General features: G+C 39.4%; 1 protein-coding gene, 1 long non-coding RNA gene and 1 other non-coding gene across 6 annotated transcripts; 1 reads left to right on the top strand and 2 right to left on the bottom strand.

Moving 5' to 3' along the window:
• Positions 1 to 1,646: 1,646 nt before the first annotated feature.
• On the top strand, positions 1,647 to 7,388 carry LOC118558791. 2 transcript variants are annotated; one of them, XM_036129334.1, is made up of 7 exons: positions 1,647 to 1,709; positions 2,691 to 3,291; positions 3,402 to 3,447; positions 4,865 to 4,956; positions 5,313 to 5,423; positions 6,444 to 6,711; positions 6,801 to 7,388. In XM_036129334.1, exons 2-7 carry the CDS (start codon positions 3,164 to 3,166, stop codon positions 7,014 to 7,016), a joined length of 861 nt encoding a protein of 286 aa, XP_035985227.1. In that variant the 5' UTR covers positions 1,647 to 1,709; positions 2,691 to 3,163; the 3' UTR covers positions 7,017 to 7,388. The 2 variants fall into 2 exon arrangements, with proteins under 2 accessions (XP_035985227.1, XP_035985228.1); XM_036129335.1 differs by lacking the exon at positions 5,313 to 5,423.
• A 637-nt stretch (positions 7,389 to 8,025) lies between these two features.
• LOC105936082 lies at positions 8,026 to 14,826 on the bottom strand. 3 transcript variants are annotated; one of them, XR_004928470.1, is made up of 10 exons: positions 14,660 to 14,826; positions 14,491 to 14,577; positions 13,348 to 14,273; positions 12,589 to 12,792; positions 12,337 to 12,423; positions 11,799 to 12,058; positions 11,534 to 11,659; positions 11,271 to 11,411; positions 9,340 to 9,457; positions 8,026 to 8,861 (listed from the first exon to the last, which is right to left on the bottom strand). It is a non-coding gene; the product is annotated as an uncharacterized LOC105936082 (transcript). The 3 variants fall into 3 exon arrangements; XR_004928471.1 differs by having other exon boundaries at positions 11,799 to 11,928; XR_004928472.1 differs by having other exon boundaries at positions 13,348 to 13,433.
• Positions 14,827 to 14,839: 13 nt separating this feature from the next.
• Positions 14,840 to 20,108, bottom strand: LOC105928088. Its single transcript, XR_004928473.1, has 4 exons — positions 19,720 to 20,108; positions 15,176 to 15,389; positions 15,022 to 15,097; positions 14,840 to 14,922 (listed from the first exon to the last, which is right to left on the bottom strand). It is a non-coding gene; the product is annotated as an uncharacterized LOC105928088 (long non-coding RNA).
• Between the last annotated feature and the right edge of the window lie 789 nt (positions 20,109 to 20,897).

Below are 20,897 nucleotides of genomic sequence, written 5' to 3'. Positions count from 1 at the left end.
GGCGGAGGGGAGGTGGCGATCGTTACACTGGCCGGAGAGCCGCCGCTGTCTGGAGCAGCAGGAAGCGGGTGCTGCTCCAGACAGCGGCGGAGACAGCAGACAGCGGCGGCTCTCCGGCCCGTGTAACGATCGCTACACGGGCCGGAGAGCCGCCGCTGTCTGAAGCAGCAACAGCTACACGGGCCGGAGAAGCCGCTGTTGCTGCTTCAGACAGCGGCGGAGGGGAGGTAGCTATCGCTACACGGGCCGCTTCTCCGGCCTGTGTAGCGATCGCCACCTCCCCCCCGCCGCTATTTAAGTAGAACAATGACTAGAGCAGAATTAAGTTGTATTTACCGGAGATGAAGTGTAGACTGCAAATTCTCTCGTAGTATGTTGGCTCCCCCTGTCCATTGGGAGGGTCTGCCTGCGCTCTTTTCATTGAAAATATCCAATTCTTTCTTCTTTCCTCATCCTTCGGTAAACGACAGAAACGTACATCCAACGATTTGGAATGCCTCTGTGTGCAACCGGGAGCACAACAAGTCGTAGGCATTGCTTAGATTCCAAAAATAAACTAACTAAAAGTATGCTCTAAATCACCCGTTTTGTCATGTAGTAGACGGGCTGTCAGGCTAGCCTGCCCACCAAGATGGAGGCGCGCACCCCCAATCACGTGACTGTGACGTCAGATGCAAGGGGTCTATTCCTTTGTGACCCTCTTCCACTGTTCAGAATCCAATCCGAGATCAATTATTTTGATGATCCTGGCGGTAATATCACAACAGTCACCTCACTAAATAAGTGGGTTTCTTGTAAGAAAAAACTATTTTCCCTTTGCTCCTTGCAGTATAGAAAATTAGCCTTACATTTAACATTATTTTTTAATCCCCTAGTGTTTAAAGATAATAAAGACAACATTGATTAAACAGAATAAATTTTCAATATTCTCATGAACAATGAGCAGGAATAAGTAAAGTAACATAACCAATAACTGCAAGTAACAAATAGTGAAATAGCCTCATAAACAAAAAGAAACATCATATATCTTGTAAAAAGAGTAAGGAATAAAATGTAGATGCATTAATCGAGTTCCACTCTTTGGTTGTTGATCAGGGCATAACCTTCCTTCAAATGCGCACGTCTGCTTCTGGTCCTGGCTTCCTGGACTAGTGGCCATAACGTGGACCCGGTGAGTCTGTCCTCTTTGGAAAAGTTTAAAGCTGATGTAAAGATCCTTGCAAATGTTCACATCTTTGGATTTCTTCCAGACTTCATCTATGGAGCCAGATGGGTCTCGATATTCACAAATGCACAAAAAAATCCACACACACACACAGGACAAGATCCACGCATGCACAGGCCCGATTCATGCAAGCAAAAAAAAAAGATTAACGCAAGCACAAAAAAATCCATACATGCACAAAAAAATCTACACATGCACAAAAAAATCCACACATCCACAGCTCTAGGCTTTAAACCTCACAGCATTTGTGTGTGGATTTTTGAGACTGTCCTGCCGTCTCGGGATTCACACAAGCATTTTTTTAAACAGAGAGTGGTTTGCAACCAATCAAAAGCCTCCCTTGTATAAGCCAATCACAGGAAAGTAGGGGGGGGGGGGTGACTTACTCATAAGCCAATCAAATTCAACCTGTTCAGAAGGCACAAACTACAGCACAAGGCGGATTTCAGACTTCCTCATGGATTATGGCATCATGAGTGGAGCCGTAAGTAAAACATATCACTTGATACACTTAGCTTGTTGTCTGCTTGGCCTAAAACTTTTTTTAATTATTAATTTTAATAGCTTGATATGTACAGCTGTAGCATAAGCTAGCGAAAACAGCTCGCTAGCCACGCTAGCTTTCCTTGGCTTTTACATGTGGAATGTAGGTCTAGCTAATATCTTTCCAGAAAGTGTGAACTATTGTGAATAAAGTGAATGTTTGACAGGGTCTGTCGCCTCAAGCCGAGGTAGCAGCTCGGGCTTTTGTGCAATTACTGGCCAGGGAGCTGTCCTCGGACCCAAACACAGCAAGAGAGAGTGCAGCAGTTACATTTTTCAGTACCTTTACTGAAAAACCAAACCGACTATATTTTGTTAGACTATATATTAAAATTTGTTCACAATATTCCTACGATTTTGTAATTAAACACTGATTCAGTCACCCTGTCATCCGTAATACTTAGAAAAGTATGCCCTCATTTCCTCTCTTTTGTAACCTGCTGCAGTTCAGCATTGTCCTCTCTGTTATACGCAGATGTTACTGGGGATCTGTATAAGCATTGAACTGAGTGTACCATTATAGACTTTTTTCCCCTAAGTAATGTTTAAATATAGCCTTTGGTTTAATACTTAAAATATTTAATAATCGCCTGCCCTTAAAACGTGACATTGTGATAATGCATTTAAATTGCACTGTTAATGCACCTAATTGATTATTTTACTTTTTTCTGCCAGAGGCTGGGGATGCCATAGGCCAAAATATGTCTCCCCCTCTCTAATGCACTTATACGTGAATGTTGGTGCAAATTGTGAAAATGAATATGTACATTTTTATGTGAAATTATCTTAATATGAAGCTGCAGCTGTCCTCCAAATCACAGTTTCTTATTCTGACATTTAAGGGAAAAAATAAAGAAGAAACAAATATAAAAAAACTTACAAGTGAATTAAATGAAACTATCTCTTTGTCTGTATCCCTTAGGAAATACTGAGGGGTGAAATCCTTCAGGAGCTGCATGACTGGCTGCTAAACATCTTGGAGAGGCAGCCTCTTGACATGGAGGGGTTACTTTTTGTTTGCCGTCACTATTTAGTTTTATTAAGCACTTTGGGTCATACAGTACAAAATGAGCTTACATTTGTAACACTGGATCTGCAGAAGGGCTGTCGAGGGCGTCCGAGAATGACAATTTCTGTAGATACCCTCATTCATCTTGTAGAACTTTGGATTCCATCAAAATGTATCTGCAGACTCCTTGGTGTGTCAAGAGCTACACGTTTTAGGCGAATGGCTGAAAACAATCTGTCAATATCTACCTCATACAGTAGCTGCAGTGATGAGGAATTGGACTCATTGAACACAGGAATTAAGAACACAATGCCAGATGCAGAGTAGTTAAAGGTGCTCTACTTGCACAGGGACATAGAGTGCAATGGGACAGAGTTTATGCATCCATGCATCGTGTGGATAGTATAGGTGTGCTCTCAAGGATGACCCGTCTGAGATGTGTGGCAAGGAGGACGTACACAGTTCCATACCCAAAGTACATGATACACATCGACACTAATCACAAGCTCATCAGGTATGTATCCACGCTATAAACTGTTCAGTTTGTGTTGTGTAAATATTGTATTATAAGACAAATGTCATGTGGTGTGGACTTACTTCTTTTCTGATTGTATTTTAACATAGGTACAACTTTGTTATCTTTGGAGCAATAGATGGCTATTCAAGAAAGGTAAGAATGTTATCTGTCAAGGACAAAGCTTATTTTATGTACATGCTAAGCTTGAACAAGTACTGAACTGATGGTGAATATCATAGTGATCAAATTTTTAAAATACACATTACCCAATTTAAGAATCAACAAGCTTTTATTGTTACCGTTGTGAAATTGTTTCCAGAACATACTCCGGTTTAGGGTACACCTGGCTATTCATCTGGCTCTTCTTTGGACTCGTGCAGCATAAACAGAGTCCAGATCTTGCGGATAGCATCCCACAAATCCCTGTTGTGTCCTCACTTCCCGAGATAAGTCCTGTCTCTCCTTCACTGTGCAGCTCCCATATCATACAATTAGGTTAAGACATAAATAACTTTCTATTGTAACTCCTTAATAGCTTTTTATTAATTTAGCAGACAGTCCAGTCCACCTCGTTTTCCTGATGAAGAGCTGTTGTTGGGCTTTCTTCACATGGAGGGAGGAGTTTACAGTCCAGCAGAGGTCTGAGGAGATGTGGACAGCCAGGAATCTAATGCTGTTCACTTGCTTCACCACCTCCCCCAGTATGCATAGGAGATGATGTTTAGGCCTCCTGTGGTTTATTATTACCTCCTTAGTCTTACTAATGTGCCGGATCAGATTATTCATGGAGCTCCACTATGTCAGTTTATTGACCTCATCCCTGTAGTGTGACTCATAATTATCTGAGATGAGACCCACTACAGTGGAGTCGTCCGCAAACTTCACAACTGTGTTTGTAGAGTCGCTAGCAGTGCAGTCCTGGGTGAAGAGTGAGGAGAGCAGGGCTGAAGGCACAGCCCTGCTGCATACCTGTGCTCAGGATCAGTGGAGCAAATGTGTTTCTCTATCCTCACCACCTGGGGTCTGTTGGTGAGGAAGTCACAGATCCAGGAACTAAGTGAGGTGGATAATCCCAGGATGTGGAGCTTCAGAGCCAGCATGTTTGGAGGCACTGTGTTGAATGCTGAGCTGAAGTCCATGAAGAGCATCCTAACAATGGCTGTTGGAATGCTGTAGATGGGTCAAAGCTGAGTTAACTGCTGTCAATACACCATCCTCTTTGGAGTGGTTCTCTCTGGAGGCGAACTGCAGACTGTGTGGTGTAGCAGGGATGGCATCCTTGATATGTTTCAGCAGGGTCCCCTCAAAGCACTTCATAATGACGGGGACCACAGCGATGAATTGGTAGTCCTTGAGGCTGATGATGGTTGAATTATTGTGGGTTTTGTTTTTGTTGTTTTGTTTGGAGACAAGCATTATGGCGCCTCCTCTGCATCGTCCCACAGATGTTAAAGGACCTCAGCCTCCTTCTTCCGCATGTCTTAGATATTCAAAATGCTACAGATTGCTATAGTTGATCTATAAAACAGGGAAAAATACATATTGATCTTTTTTTTTCCTGTCTGTGTAGATTATGTATCTTAGGGTAGCAGACAACAACCGCTCTGATACCCATTTGGCATTCTTCAATGAAGCTGTGAATGAGCATGGGTTTCCTTTGAGGTAGGTAGTGTTTCTTCAGTAAATTGTTTCAAAATATTATGTGAGTGAGGGACTTTTTCTGGATTAAACTGAAAATATTTATGATCTTTGTAAAGTCTTATTTGCAAACGTATGTTTGTAATGCATGGGGCTTGACACTATGTGCACACTAACACCCCTCCCACCACAGTCTCCAAAAATCCTTTGGGAAACATTGTAGATACACAGTTCACAGATCTGTCAGAACAGATTATATTTCCATATTTTGTAAAAATGCAGGTAGACCTAGAGGGATCGCTTTTTTTCAGTACTCTTCCTAAAAAGTGTTTCTATATATGTCGATCTACTGAAATCTAAAATTCATGTTTTATTTTCAGAGTGAGAGGTGATCACGGAGGAGAAAATGTGGGGATAGCAGAATTTATTTTCTCAGTTTGTGAAACTGAGATTAACAGCTTCATTGCCGGGAAAAGCGTGCATAATCAGAGGTGGGATAATTTTGGAAGCTTAGCAGTAGTATTATTAAAACTCTTGCAATCATGAAATGTGAAACATCCACGCAAAATCTTCTGGACATGTTTATTTAGTTTATTTAGATGATGGCGGCGCGGACCCCCCGTTTGTGCGGCTGCACACAGCTACTGGCGATTCCTGAAGGCAGAGTGGTGGGTTAGTGACCAGCGGAGACAGGAGGGAATATGAACTTGAAGCTGAGTCGCTAACCTGGGCACAAGGACGATTTGGTTTGGCAGCATCCAGATTTCAGGAAGCAGCGGGGTCCGTGAAGGGATAATCCAAAGTTCTTAGTCCAGGTCCAGTCCAGGTATTTGGGAGGGGGAGATCCATTTAATCCAACAGAGGTATCCAAGGGAGAATCCAGAGACGGGTCCAGGTCCAGGTCCAAGTCCAAATCCAAAGAGCACAACAGTCAAAGGGGCAAGCAATCTCCGTAACTTACAGGCAGGCGGGGGTCCGAAACACAGGAAGGCAGTCCAAATCTCTGAGGCTGACGAACAGGACTCAGGCGGGCAGACAAATCCAGAACGGGGTCAGACTGGCTCAAAAAACAGGGGCAAAAACAGGTCGACAGGCAGACAGGTAGACAGATAATCAGATGAATGGCTGGAAGTTCTCACCGTGAGGCTCGAGACGTTCTGGCACTGGAGACTGCGAGGCGCAGAGCTTATAAGCAGGTAGGGCGGAGACAACACAGGTGTGCTGATTGCAATTAGCAGCGCCAGTGCCAGAAACGTTACTGGACATGATCGTAAAAATTTAACAGAAGGGGAAAAAAAAAACCTTTGTGAATACTTGAAATTATACTATACTGTGTCAGTTGCTTGTTATGATATATATATATATATATATATATATATATATATATATATATATATATATATATATATATATAAATAAATGTAATAGCTGGAGTAAAAGTATGTTGTACAAATTACCTTAAAAGACACAATTTGAAATATTTGTCACCTCTTTTCTACTTTCCGAAACAGGATTGAGCGCCTTTGGCATGACGTGTTCATGAGTGTTACAGGAGTGTATTACAACATCCTGCACTGTCTTAAGGACCAACACTTCCTGAGCAACAGCAACATCCTGCACATATTCTGCTGCCACTATGTCTTTCTACCACGTATTCAGGCCAGCCTAGATGTCTTCAAGGATGCGTGGGACAACCATCCCATCAGGACTGAGCAGAACCTAACACCCAATCAGTTGTGGCAGGTGGGCCAGGCCCTCAACCCTGTTGCAGATCCCGAGGTGAGTTAATGCATTAGTAAAGTTGGTCCTAAACTCATTAAAAAGCCAAATGTCAGAAATTAAGGTGGTGTTCTGATTCTCTTCGTCAGGAAGGTTTCATTCCAGAGATTCAGTGGGAGGAGAGTGGCTACACAAATGAACCTCATCACGTGGTCAATATTCCTGAACTGGACAGTCCTCTTTCGGATCTGGAAATGTTGGCACTGCAAGACAGCATTGATCCATTGCAGCCATCTGACTGTTTTGGAGCAGACATATATATAAACACTGTCCAATATGTTGAAAACTTACTAGAAGCAAGATAGAACCACATGGCTCTCTGTTGCCATTACCCCCCAATGACTGTTTAAAAATCAAACTATTGTGGAAAATTTCAATTATTGTGATAGTCTTATGCTTGTCTCATGCACAGTGGTCTAGCCCGCTGAGCGATGGCAGAGGTTCAAGTCATCCGTAATTAAAAAACAAGATCCTGCTGTTCATGTAGCGTGCATATGTTTCTACATGTCTAAAAAAAAAAAAAAAGATTGAAGTTGCAAGGGGAAAGACGGACATGGTAATGAATAAAATTGAATTTAATTAAATCAATACTGAAATCCTTGTTATATTATTCTACGCAACCTAAAGTGTTAAAAATCCCATTGAGCTTAAATAAAAATTTGTGAATGTAGGTTATGCATTAAAGTCATTTACACTAAAATAAAAATTGATTTGAAAACTTTTTCTTCTATAAGAAAGCAGTCAATTCAGTGAGCAGCTGTTGTGCTGCAATAGCTCTTGCTGGCGTACTTTCATTCATAGCATCTGTGGGCAGTTTGAGACGCTCCTCTAAAAGTTAGTATGATTGAACGCCGATAAACGTGAGACTGGTGGATGTCTGTTTGCAAAGACCCGACCTACTCTCTTTCTGATTGGCTAATATCCCGGCTCTGCCATGTTTAATTGTTTGAGAGCAGCTTCAGTTTAAAACCTTGAAAAGACAAATGCTAGACGGAACAATTTACGCTCATTTTCCAAATGACGGAAATCCGTCGCAGCTTTAACCCCTGGTCTACGGTTATACTGAATCATTGGTGGATAGGTTACTTTAACGTTATGGCGCATTGACTCTACGTTATAGGGTGTGTGTTTTTTTTTCCACCTGGGGCTTACGTTCATGAAATCAAAGTTATAACAAATAAAACACATTCTTTTTAATAACTACCATTGTCCCCATTATGGTGAAGGAAACACTTGGAATTATTGGTCAGATAGATCAACCAGGGCAATCATGCTGCATAAAGAATCAGACCAAAAAAGTGGCTGCAAAAAAATATTTTAATGCTGTTCAAAGGAATATAAATGGTTCACTTTTAATAATTTCAAATGTAGTGGTACAGCATTTTTTTATTAAATGCTAAAAGGGAACAGTGGTATTTGACACAATAGCTTTACCAAACCAACAGTTGGGTGCACAAACTGTCATGTATAACTGACTATGAAACAAATTACCAATGTTAGAGAAACTTTTCTACCTAAACACCTGATCTTAGGGTTATTCAACAATTTATACTGCTAGTACAAACCATCTCTAGGGACATCTGAACTTAATGAAATAAAAAAAATAAAGAAGCCCACAAATCTTTCCTTGCACTTACTTCAAGTAGGAAAACTAAAAACAGAGATGATCTTTATATGATCCACGCTCACTACACTGTGTAGGTGCATATCACAATATAAAATTACAAAAGCAACAGTATCTCAAAAAGAGTATGTAACTCGTGGAACATATCACAATGTCACCAAATCAACTATATATATTTTTTTATCTCAACAGATGACTGTGGCTTAATCAAAAGTAGAATAATCAAACCCTGGAAACTAATTGGACCATAAATTAACAGTGAATGCTCTTTTAACTGACACCATTTCTAAAGAAGGGTTAAGTACAAAACATTCGCCCCTAAACCAGTCCAAAACCAGAGCTTATGGAGCTGAGTGCCATCATTAAGTCTTGGTGAAACATCCTGTAGGTCTCATAGTGGCTGGGGAGCTTCAACTTGAAGAAGCAGCTGGATATGATGAGGTTACAACCTCAACGTTGAGGTTTTTTGTTGGCAGTTCCCACTCGACCCAAAACTTCATCAGGTCACGCAGCACGTCTGGTGATGCTGTGAAAGAGAAATTTTGATTTGTGTGGTTTAAAAGTAGATGATAAATGTGATATATCAATGTGCTAAACTTTAAAATATCATAGTCCTGCTGTCTTATGTACAAGCAGCTGCACAGCTCTTGGTAAACGTTGGCTGTCGTACAAAACTGAATGGACTGGTCACTGCATGTGTTGCCTTGATAAATCCTAACTTGTGTTTCCTCTATGACTTCTTAAAATCATGGTGGTGTTTACTATGTATTCTGAAGGTGTGGAGCCTTTCATTTTGATATGGCGGTGCGCCACAATCAATTACATGCAGCAGAAACCCTGCAATACAATATTAATGCCCATTTTTAAACAGATTAACAGAAAATAAATTCACATAAACCTGGTGAATGTGAAAAACCATTTAATTAATTTTACAATTGGGATTTTATTATGAAACAGTTAAATAAAGATAAAGATTAATAGTAAGTAAAGAGACAATTTATTACCTTCCTCTATGAATTTTCTCAAAAATCCAGTGACAAGACCTATTTTTTCCAATGGAACACTCTCATCTTCATCACTGTCAAAGTTGGGTTGTGGCCAGGTAATACTTTGGATCACGGTCTACAAGGGATCACATATAAACATATGTCATATCAGGGTTATGTGAAATGTTGCGGTGTTGAGTATTCTCAAAAATGTACAGTGATATTTTATAACTGAATAACTAATTTGTGTCACACATGTTAAATGGCTTTCACTTCTATTGTGCTTTATCAAGTCCGATGACCCCAAAGTGCTTTACACTACAGTCATTCAAACAGATGGACTACGTTTACACAGTAGGGAAATGTGACCCAAATACGATATATGACCTATATCTGTCTTTTTCTTCGTAGTGTGAACTGCCCAACTCCTCACTTTTTCACCACTCAAAAAATCCGATTTTTGCCACTTCCATATTTGGTATTAATTCGGATACATATCGGACACATTTCAAAACGTCCCCTTCCAAACGAACATGTTGCATTTTGACCATCCTTCACGTTACTCTCATTACACGTCCACACACGGCAGTAGCGGTTAGCGCTCCCTAAAAGACCACTTTACCAGCTGTGCTGGTTTTTTCTTGCCTTACTTCTGTTGATGTTGTCTTAATATTGCCAGTTCCCATTGCACAACAACTTTCTAATAATACACAAGGAGAAATCCCGGCTGGTATTCGCATTGTTTTTTTTTTCCAAGGTTTCTTTATTAAACAAAACTTTATTGAACACTTCTAGAAACCATTACATTCACCATTACTTCCGTAAACAGCGCACTGCTGTGTGACGTCTCTTTGTGTCATTTGCATTTGCGGGTCCCTTTGCGGTCATGAACCGAGATATATATATATATATATAAATAAATAAAAATATATATATATAAAAAATATATATATATATATATATATATATATATATATATATATAAAAATATATATTAGGGCTGGGCAAGTTAACACGTTAATTTCGCGTTAACTCATTAGACTATTAACGGCGATATTTTCTTTAACGCGCATTAACGCATGTTGCTCACATGCTTTTATTTTGTGAAGGTCTGCTACTGCGGTGTAGGGGTTTGAATCAGAACAGTAGGTGGCGATAATGCGCCAATAACCTCGCTGTCAGCCCAGCCTCGGATTCAGAGGAAGAAAGGTGCTGGCCGGAAAAAAACAAAGCTGACATGGGGAAGGCGGTGTTTCCCGCAGGAATTTGCTTAGGCGAGGCGGTGAGTTGGCGGCCGGAACAAGTTTTGTGCGGAGCGGGGTCTGCATCGACGCCGTCGGTGAAGTGGCTTCTTGCTTCAAAGTATCCATGTGTTTTTGCCTGTTTTTCCCTGCCATTCACTATATGCACGTGAGAAAGCAACAACATAAAACCGCATGTTAACGTCAAATAAACATGCACGCATATCGAGTTAGCAAGCATTTCAGTTTAAAGTTCTTCCAGCATCGAATATGACAGAAACAAGTTAGTTGTAACCACTGCCAAGTTAAACTTTGGTATTGAACATAAAATGGTAATGCTGCTCCCTGCGGTTACCTCAGAAATTGCCTGTTTTTGGTAGATTTTTTCCTCATAAAGAGAATTCCCTGTCAGTGGCAATAAGCCTTAATTTATTATTATTGCTATTTTTTGTTTAGGGTTAGTTAAATGTTACAACACTTTTGTTCATATAGCAGCAGAACATTGAAATAAAAGTGATCTTTACACTACTTTTGAATTCATTCTTGGAGTTTGTAAGTACAATTAATCATGATTAATCAGGCAAATTATGCGATTAATCGCGATTAAATATTTTAATCGTTGCCCAGCCCTAATATATATATATATATATATATATATATATATATATATATATATATATATATATATATATATCCAAGGTTTATTACCTGTGCGTGAAGCTTCTCATCTGACTCCCTAGGGAAAATGAAGGGGTGAACATCTGGCCTGTCTGTAATGAGCTGCCAAATCCCCGTTTCTTTTAGACCCTTCCGTATTTGTTTAATTTGCTGTTTAACACGGCGAAGTACCTGCAGACAGAAATGACAGAACAGAAGTTGCAAGAGCATTATAACATAAGAAAGTATGTAACACGAGTTACAAAACTAACATGCAATATATATAGTGAAAAGGTAAATTATGAAATACTTACTGCATGTGAGAGCAGTTCCTGGAAGAGCCAGACATGGTTGGTAGAGGTAGGATATGGAAGATCTCAGAAGAGGCAAAGATCCATCACTTTTGATTTTTCTTCTGCAGTAAGTTCATCCTTTTTCAGCTAAAGTAGGAACAAGTTCACCAAAAGTTGAAAGAACGGAATGGATAGTACATGTAAAATACCAGGTTATAACTTATTAAATGTTTGACATTAACATAAATGTAATAATTTATGTGCAATTTGATAGCCTGTTACTCACCAAACCAATTGTTTGACGCGACTCAATATCAGGACAGTCCTCCAGGGTGAGAGCTGATGCTGCAGTGTCAATGCTCCCACCAGTCAATAGGGTCACAACAGGCAAACTGAGTCCAGAGAAGCTGAACCCACTGTGTAGGAAAGAATGACTGATCATACGACCTGCCATCTCAAACAGGTTGCTCTCCCGCAGAACAGCAGCTGCAGAGGGAACCAGGTGTTCTTTTTCGCCCTCAAAAATGGTTGTTGTTGCAGCAGACTCTTCATTTAAAAAAAATAGGGCAAGAAAATTACGCAATAAAAAAGCGTGCTTAATCACAGGCCCAAATGTACTATGAAGTTTTAGGCCTGTTAATTTTAATTATATTGAAAGATATTGTTGATTAAAGTAGAGTTTACATGTCAATGTTACTCCCTCTTTTGATAAAACTACCGGTAGTCTCCAAATAGGACAGAAATAGGCTACAAATAACACTCATCTTAAAAGGTTTCAACATAAGATAGATGACACAAACACACAGAGTCATGTATATACAAACCTAAATTGATTTTGAAGCCTGTTTTCAGTTTTCCCATGGCCATTGACAAAACATGTCTGTTGACACCATCACCAACTGCTGCATCTCCTTGGAGAAAAAGTATTTTACATGAAAAGAACAATCAACTATAGCATGTCAAGAGTGTCTAGCACAACAAATCCAAGGGGTTAAGAGACTTTGACTTGACTTTAAAAAACACAATTAAATTCCCATAATAATAGCTAATGGAATACAGTTAGTGTTTAATAATACCTCTCAGTCTGCACTTGAACGGAGCTGCCCAGTTCACATTACTTTGCTTATAAAATGAGATGAATGCGCTGTCTTGTTCTTCTTCATCTTCAAACATGTCAAGTGAAAGACAGAGGCGTGGACTGTCAGAGTTGCAGTTCAGTAGTTCTTCTCTGAACAACTGACATTCTTTTTGTGGGTTGGTTTCACTGGTCCATGTTGACACTGTAATTTATCACAAAAAATACATATAATCAACATGTGGTTTCTAACTTTAGTTATTTACGATTGGTAACAAGAAATTTCACATCACTTATTCTTGACTTCTGTGTCATGTATTTTCTGTCTTGTGTTCACATTCATTGCGAGATTTATAAATATGGTACATTAAGATTTAAGGTTAATTTCTTTGAATCAAAGCAACACTTTGATCTATTTAATAATTTTTCAGTTGTCTCCATTAGGGTTTTTAAATCTTTACCAGAACTAAGGATATCTGTATCATCTGAAAATAATATAAAATGTAATATTTCTGAAACTAAACATTTAACATTAATGTAAAGAATAAATAATAGGAACCCCACAATGACCCCTGTGGGAGACCAGTGGTCAATGTCTTTGTTCAGCAGCGAAAGTTTAGAATCCCTACACGTTGAAATAATATTTCAAAATCATTTATTTGGAAATTTCCCTGTTTAGTAATGACTTGATTCAACTTTATTTTTAATCAATACAATGTTCAAATGTGCAACACCATAGAACTACTTGTGCATAGATTACCTGATGACAATTGTGGAACTGAGGGTCCCAGCAATTCTTTTCCTGTTGGGGAAATGTCTGCTTCCCTTGGTCGAGCACAGTTCAATCTTAGAACAGTCCAAAAGATAATTAATATCAAAACATTGTCTGGAAGAATGGGAAACGAAATGATCACATAATGTGCTTGTAGTAGCACATAGTAGCACAAGTTCGATGTCCTGTCAAGGGCCTCAACTCTGAAGGCCATTGGCATAGTGACTCTTGTTGAAAGGAGCTACCATGTTCTTGTTCTTGCAGATTAAATCCGGAGTGGCTTGGTTTTGTTTACAGAATAATTCAAGAGAATGTCATCATTGAACACCTCCAAGCCGTCTCTGGATTCAACAGGAGCTGCGCACTGACAAGGGTCACTTTCAGTGCCATTTATGTTTCATCCAACCCTAATTTGACAACCTGCTGACCAGCATTGGTGCCGGCATTTCCAGCCTGTTCTGGCTAAATACAAGTGCCCCATTACCGATGAAGAGTATCCATTTGTCTCAGTAAAGTGGGCATCTCGATGTCATTTTTTTAGTGATAAGAAGAAACAATATTTTTCCTGTCAGAAAATTCCCAACTACATCGCAAAGCGGAGTTTCTCTGATTTGGTTTGACGTGTCCAGCTGCAAAATTTCTGATTTTTCAACTCGTCTGCTGCATTAGAGGCTCTTAAAGCACGTCAGTCCAAATAGGCAGCATGAAACACACGGAAAGCTTCAAAACACGCAGTGCAAGATGCGCGACAGGACCTATCAACGCGCACTGAGTATGTAGACCTGATGCCCTTGATGCTCAAAAGGCACTGGGTCTGAACACAGGATTAGACATAGACTTTATACCTGTCATCACCATATGTGCTTGCATGAGATAACATCAGCTGGGTAAAATCCAAAACAGATTGGGGAACCCTGTCAAGAAATGTCAATTACATTTTATACATGATTATAATAGTGTATATCTTTTAAGCACATGTTATAGACAAGTTATATTCACTGTTTCCAAAAAATATGCTATGAAATCTGATAAATCAGTAAAAAATAAAATAAAAAAATAATAATAATCAGAAAAAAATCATAATGCTTTCTTCCTAAATAGCAAAGAAACAGAAAATAAACCAACTATTACCCCTAAGGATTCCTCCAAGGCTATGACAGATGGCACTGGTTGCTCAAGAACTGAACAATCTTCGATAGGTGTCCCAGCTGCACTCTCCTAAAAGGTACACACACACATTTTGGAAAGTGATTTAAATAAAATAAAATAAAAATAAGAGGCATGTTGTAATACAACTTACAGTCAATGTGCCATTGCATCCCTCAACATGCAATGGTAACAGCTGCAAAGGCATTTGAGTGCCACATGTGATGCATTTAGGCTGTGGCATTTTGGCAAACTCTACTGAATCACTGGAAAGAGGTTCAGTAGATAGCTTCTCCTGTAGTGGAACTACAAACACTATGTTTTTTTTTTCATTGTGGGATGCTGATTTAAGAAGCCTTGTGGAGTAACCCTCAGCATCAGTTGGTATTATGGACAGCTTGCGACGTCCACTACCACCTATTTTAAAATAAAAAAGAAAAGACACATCTATGGTTTTGAAATTGACAAAGATTAACCAATATATTTTGCTTAATTTAAAATGTATAAAGGTTATACCTGTAGACTTAAAAAACATCCAGCCTCCTTGTAAGGTCTTCAGTTTAGGAAATTCCTCCTCAAGAAGAGCCACAATCTTAAAAAGTAATATAAGATTTACTATTCTAAAAATAATTAACATTTCAACATTTAACATTTTAATAATTAACATTACCTCGTCATGTTTCAGGTTGTCTGGTATGCTTAATATTCTTTTCCCAAGGCCAGCATGCGCAAGTTCAAGCTCTTCTGAGACCTTTGGTGTGAGCTGACTGGGTTCCGAAAGAACATACAGAGAAAAGTCTGTCCTTTTCACCATGCAAGGGGCAGGGATTGAAAACCGTCGTCTTCCTCTTGGCTGATCAGTGTTAAACATATTGGGGAACTGCCTGATGTGGGAAAGACCAAAAGATTGGTAGGACCAAATATTGTGTTGCTTACTTCGGCTCAATAAGTTAAATACTAAATGTCTCAATAACACAGTGTACATTACTGTTCCATACACCAATGTGCAATGTGTCAGAAGAATATCACTTACTGTCAGGAAAGTGAACAAGTTTTACTTATATGATGCTTTAGCTACATACCAAAAACTTTGCTGGACTGAATGCAGGCCTTTTTTTTAAAAAAATCTTCAAGCACTATTGAGAATTTGAATGAAAACATCTTGGTGCGAAAAAATGTTAAACTCTGGCCTATAATGGATAAATCACTAATAACGTCCTGATCTTTACATAGTGTGGAAACAAATATGTAAATAAATAAAAATTTCACGCCGAATTTTTTTTTTGTTGCCTCTTAAACAAAGATAGACATGGTATTAGCATGTACACATAAAGTAATAATAATTTTACATTTTTAAGGACAAAAAACAAATGAAGCATTAAAGTATAAGCCCATATACTAGATGCAATGACAGCCCATGACATATAGATAGGTACGTAAAAACATAAAGCCTTTTTGTTGCAAAAGGAAAGGTTAAAATTGGGTCTAGGGCTGATAAAGAAATATTATTATTAACCACCCCCCCCCCCTTTTTTTTTCCGGAGGTCAGATTCCCAATTCAACCACACAGATTGAAATAACAGTAGCAAAGGCGTTGTAGATAAGAGATTATGCTGTTTCTTAATACTTGAATAGGAAATGTAGAAATAAAACGTTTAAATAATCACCTTTTCATGGCCTGTCTCACCCTAGCTTCGCTAACCGGCAGAGGAGAACTGCCTCTAGCCCTCACTGCTGCACTCTCTCTTGCTGTGTTTGGGTCCGAGGACAGCTCCCTGGCCAGTAATTGCACAAAAGCCCGAGCTGCTACCTCGGCTTGAGGCGACAGACCCTGTCAAACATTCACTTTATTCACAATAGTTCACACTTTCTGGAAAGATATTAGCTTAGACCTACATTCCACATGTAAAAGCCAAGGAAAGCTAGCGTGGCTAGCGAGCTGTTTTCGCTAGCTTATGCTACAGCTGCACATATAAAGCTATTAAAATTAATAATTAAAAAACGTTTTAAGCCAAGCAGACAACAAGCTAAGTGTATCAAGTGATATGTTTTACTTACGGCTCCACTCATGATGCCAGAATCCATGAGGAAGTCTGAAATCCGCCTTGTGCTGTAGTTTGCGCCTTCTGAACAGGTTGCATTTGATTGGCTTATGAGTAAGTCACCCCGCGTGGAGTACTTTCCTGTGATTGGCTTATACAAGGGAGGCTTTTGATTGGTTGCAAACCACTCTCTGTTTAAAAAAATGCTTGTGTGAATCCCGAGACGGCAGGACAGTCTCAAAAATCCACACACAAATGCTGTGAGGTTTAAAGCCAGAGCTGTGGATGTGTGGGTCTTGTTCTGTGTGTGTGTGGATTTTTTTGTGCATGTGTGGATTTTTTTTGTGCATGTGTGGATTTTTTGTGCACGTGTGGATTTTTTTGTACACGTGTGGATTTTTTTGTGCATGTGTGGAATTTTTTTTGTGTGCTTGCGTGGATTTTTTTGTGCTTGCATGAATCGGCCTGTGCATGTGTGGATTTTTTTGTGCTTGCATGAATCGGGCTTTGCATGCGTGGATCTTGTCTTGTATGTGTGTGGATTTTTTTGTGCATTTGTGAATATCGAGACCCATCTGGCTCCATAGGGAAGTGGCAGAGGAGACAGACTTAAAAAGGCAGGAGAACAAAGGAGAGAGAGTGAGCCAATTAACCAGAAACAGGTGGAGGTAATCAGAGGGAGGGAAGAGGCTGCAGGTGGAAACAAGCAGACAGAAAACACGTGGAAAGGAACAGACACTAAACCAACCCTAGAACATAAATAACCATGAAGAACAAACCTAAGACAGAAGATAAAACTAAGACTAAACAGAGCACAGAAGGGAGATCAGAACTAATACAAAGACCGGATAAACTACAACAGTACATAAGCTGAAGAATCCAAAACAAGATAAGACAGAAACAAAACCTGAGGTGGAAGAGAGGAACAGCTGATCATATAATAAACAAACCAAAACAAAACCCAGATTATGACAGAAGTATGTTTGATACTTTGGGAATTCTCTGCCTCCGAATCTCTGAAAAAGGCTTCCTTTTTGCCATTAAACACACAACATTCATTCGATCAGAATCAGTCAGTTTTGTTGGCCATAACGTGGGATCATTGAAATTAACGGTGTGATCCATCTCTGAGCGACTATGCTCAGACTATCCAATCGGGCAGTAAGCCTCTCCACCTGCACTGTCTCTGTTATCGCTAGGGATGGCTCTTTCTGTCTCCTCCTCAAACACACGCTGCCCCCCTCCCCCTCAGCTCCCCAGAGCGCAAGTCTACTCTCGTGTTGGTTGAAAAAAAAAAAGAGTACGGAGAGGGTTGAAGAAACACATTATTGCTGTTTTTCCTTTTTGATGTTAAACTTCTTGGTAAGCTGGAACACTCTTGTTCTCATTTAATGTGCTGGAACTGCTCCTAGCAGATAAGCTAACTCATTGTTTCGGTTTTTGCACATTTTTAGTTTTTGAAAGAATGTTTTGTGTTTTTAAAAGCATTTATTTGATAATTTAACAAGTACATTCATAGTGATAAGCACTGCAAAAATAAAAAGTGGAGCAAAGGAGATTAAAACTTTAAAGGGACTAGTCACACTTGCAAATTGTGACTGCAGCCAAAAATACAAAGGTATTTTGGGATAAATTTGTAATTTTAAGTTATTTAAAATAGAAACAAAATAGCTAAGCTGTGATTTGTGTTACATTTTGTTTATTTACAATCTAAAATCCTCTTTAGAAGGGTTTTCATAAGAACTGTTGGTTACACATTATACTGTAAAAAGTAATGTGTTCGCCATATGTAAGTAAATTCATTGGTAAAATGTTATATTTCATTTTATTGTACATTTTATTTGTTAAAATTACATTTTTGCAACAATGGAGATTATATTTTGGAAATAACTCTAGTTAACCATTGTTAACTCCTGTTGGTTATTATTCCAACTGAGAATTTGAATTTCTGTTGTACAACACATTTAAATGATTATTTAATCATTTTTCTGAGCTTAAAGCAATTGCATATTGGAAAATTGGGACTATAAAACCTGTTTTGTTAATACAGGTCAGGTCTTTTGACTACGTTGAAATTTCATGAATCCAGCCTTAATGTCCAACGAGGTTGATGAAAACTGATCCATTGATGGCGAGCCTTCCCAGTCGGATCATGAGCTCTACCACATCATTCACCAGATTCTGTGGTAGGATTCTGTCAGTTCGTTGACAGACATCAAGAGAACCTACTTTGGATACAATCCCTGACTTGACTTATTCCCCTGACTGACTAACTGACTAACGAACTTGAACAATTATTGAAGTTTGAAGCTACAAATTCCAGAAGAACATTCTCCAGAAGGACATTTTATTTTCTTAGTTTTATTTTGGGCCCATAGGTATTGTTGTTTTTGTATTGTACACATTTAAATATCTGCTACTAAAGGTACATTTAACTATAAAGACTTGTGTCCATCACTTATTGCTATCTTCTCAGCTCCTATGAGCCCAGAGCGTTAGACGTGTACATACCCTGAAATGGGTTACAAATACTTTAGCAATATTTCCAATTGATAAAGTGTTACTGTTACAGTATTTCTTTTAGGTGTTTATCCACCAATTTAACTGTCAAACGTTCATAAAAGCTGTCTTAATGCAAGAAACGAAACCCTTAAACACATGAAATAACAATTAACTTTAAAGAACTAAAAAGGTTTTGTTAACTTTTGACATAAAGCTGGATTACCAGCTAGTAAGATACCTTTGATTAAATTGGTATACTAATGTTTAAACCAGGGGTGTCAAACGTACGGCCCGCGGGCCGAATCCGGCCCGCTGAACGCTTTAGTCCAGTCCGGTGGCCCGATGCATTTTCATTATTCAACGGCTGTATCTCCTCGCTGCATCGACCGATCTTCACCAGATTTTTTGTGAGTCATGGGGGAGTGCTGCCCAACGCGTTGGTGTGAATCGCCTGGTGGACGGGCCGGAAAAATGCGTGACAACTTCTGCGGTGGCTGGCGACCGGCGGTGCGCGAACCCCTGCGGTGGCCAATAGGCCAGTGCGGCGCTTGGCTGCGAGGGCCGATCATCGCCGCTTGCGGTTTTAATTCAGTTTACTACTTGTAGGCTCTACATAGTTTTGGATGTGTGTGTGTGTGTGTGTGCATTGTTCTGTTAAAACCTTACTCACTGTGTGAAGGATCAAACCCCCTTCTGCTCATGAGAGGTAATAGATCTTCTTATGCAATGCTCAACCGGACGCTGACACTCTGCAGCAGCTCATCGTCCCATGTACTGGCTTTGCTCTGCTGAACACCTCTGCTCCTGCTGGGACTCACACACAGCTTCTCTTTTCCTCATTTCAAGTGTGTATGTGCTCATCTATATGAGCACATACACATGCATATATGATATTTAAAAACAATACACAATCCAATTTGTTTTTCTCCTGGTGAATGCTGACAAGGCAGGAAAGGACGGTGAGGGATGATCTAATTGTCTCTTACATTTAAACCCTGAATGATCTTGTTTGCTGTCTAAAAGCATCTTGGTTGACAACTAGGCACAAGGCCTTGCACTACTGTTCCAGATGTAATCTAGAACCTCTATGTGAACATGTAAATGGCTAAAACGTTCATGTTTTCATTTAAAAAATATCAGTAACTAAAAATATTTATTTCTAAGCTTTGGAAGCATGGATATTTTTTATTTGTTTTTGGTGGAGGAAACCAGAGCACCTGGAGAAAACCCGTGCACCCTTGGGAACCGATGTACCTGCACCTAGAGAAGACTGGAGGCTGACGAACCATCCTGCATTCCTCCCTCTGAGCTGTTAGAGTGCTACTAACAAACCAAACTAATACCCTGTTACCTTGATAGAGGAGGTTAATCAGATTGAAAACATTTCTCATTTGTGTTGTGGAACTTGCAGTGACTGAAAATACCAGCAATAGCACAGTTCAGAGTCCAGACAGATTTGCGCTGATAAAACCATCCGATTTTAATCAATAAAACTTCTGTAAATTTTTATTTCCATTTTATTTGAGTAGATTTAAATGCCTATTTCTGTAGGGTAATTATGTACGTTTAACAGCCAAATAATAATTATTAATAATTAATCAGTTTAATATTTACAACGGTCATTGGGCAAGTGGCAGGATATACCCTGGAAAGGTCATCAATCCATCAAAGGGAAAGACTGAGGCCCACAGGACAATCAACCATGCACACACACACTTCCAAGGACAGTTTGAGGAGACCAATTAACCTAACAGTGATGTTTTTGGACTGTGGGAAGAAGCTGGAGTACCTGGAGAGAACCCACGCGTGTACAGGGAGAACATGCAAACTCCATGCAGAAAACCCCCA

The sequence above is a fragment of the Fundulus heteroclitus genome, unplaced genomic scaffold (assembly GCF_011125445.2).
Source record: "Fundulus heteroclitus isolate FHET01 unplaced genomic scaffold, MU-UCD_Fhet_4.1 scaffold_157, whole genome shotgun sequence".
In the NCBI taxonomy this organism is placed as follows: Eukaryota; Metazoa; Chordata; class Actinopteri; order Cyprinodontiformes; family Fundulidae; genus Fundulus; species Fundulus heteroclitus.
This window is presented reverse-complemented; position numbering and strand designations above follow the sequence as displayed.